At 39.0% G+C, this 1,009-nt stretch overlaps 1 protein-coding gene across 1 annotated transcript; it reads left to right on the top strand.

The window, feature by feature from the left end:
* Window positions 1–22: 22 nt before the first annotated feature.
* LOC107735831 (borealin-like) lies at window positions 23–975 on the top strand (the record flags this gene model as incomplete). Its single annotated transcript, XM_016547398.1, has 4 exons — window positions 23–102; window positions 224–319; window positions 649–778; window positions 862–975. Coding segments are annotated over 4 exons (420 nt in total), but the record flags the coding sequence as incomplete, so codon positions are not given.
* Window positions 976–1,009: the final 34 nt, after the last annotated feature.

Below are 1,009 nucleotides of genomic sequence, written 5' to 3'. Positions count from 1 at the left end.
CTTAATATGTCTAATGTAGAAGAAAGCATCAAAGAAGGCACCTTCTACCTCAAAGAAGGCCAGAGCTCTCTCCATCAGCAAACAGAGCAACACCATCCAAAGGTAAACAAAGTGTACAATCCGCTAATATTAAACACACCGATTTTGTCCTAACAGTGTTCCCTCACAGAATCCCAATGGTTTGTTCTGGGAGTCTGAATCCATATTTGCTTTTTGTACATAGGTCTACAAGAAAGCCTCTGATCACCCCTGCTAGAAGTTTACTTGAGTCTTCAATCATTGGCGCCACTCCGCTTATCACACCACGCTTTGACCCAAGGTAAATACTTACACATGACATTGTGGCTTTGATTGTGATTTGCTTGAATATTCATGACTTTTTAATATATTTATTGACTTTCACAAATGACACATTTACAAAAAGAAAAAATAAGTTTCAATCTACAAAATCCCATTTCATTATATCAAACTAGACCTGGAATTACCTAGTCCCCATCTATGAAATGTAAACACAATTTTTGCATCCCTAAGGTCCAGATAATTTAAAAAAGTTTTCCAAGCTGTGTAAAAACTAGTCTGATTGATGACATTTTTCTAAGGGCTATTTGTGTAAATGTCTTTTATTTTTATTTATTTTTTTGTCGTCAGATTGCCCAAGACTCCAGCACTGAGACTTGCACGTCACAGGGAGAAGGTGTACAGCATGTCTGTTAACGGCTCACCTATTGTTGGCTGTGGAGAGGACATTGTCATTAGTGTCCCCCTCGCAAACGGAGAGGTGGGTGATTTGCTACCGCTACTAATGAAGTTAAACACATTGTGTATGTATGCATACATGACATGTTTTCTTTATCATTTCAGTGCATTCAGCTGCTGGCCAGTGAGATGGACTCTGTGGATCTGAGTCAGCTGGATGAGAAGGCCCTACGCAGTATCAGAAACCTGCAGGTATGTGTTGCTGTCACTGATCTATAATAGAGAACATTATATAATATAGATCAGTGGTTGC

Source organism: Sinocyclocheilus rhinocerous, unplaced genomic scaffold, assembly GCF_001515625.1.
Source record: "Sinocyclocheilus rhinocerous isolate Xijiao unplaced genomic scaffold, SAMN03320098_v1.1 C36324113, whole genome shotgun sequence".
NCBI classification, from domain to species: domain Eukaryota; kingdom Metazoa; phylum Chordata; class Actinopteri; order Cypriniformes; family Cyprinidae; genus Sinocyclocheilus; species Sinocyclocheilus rhinocerous.
This window is presented reverse-complemented; position numbering and strand designations above follow the sequence as displayed.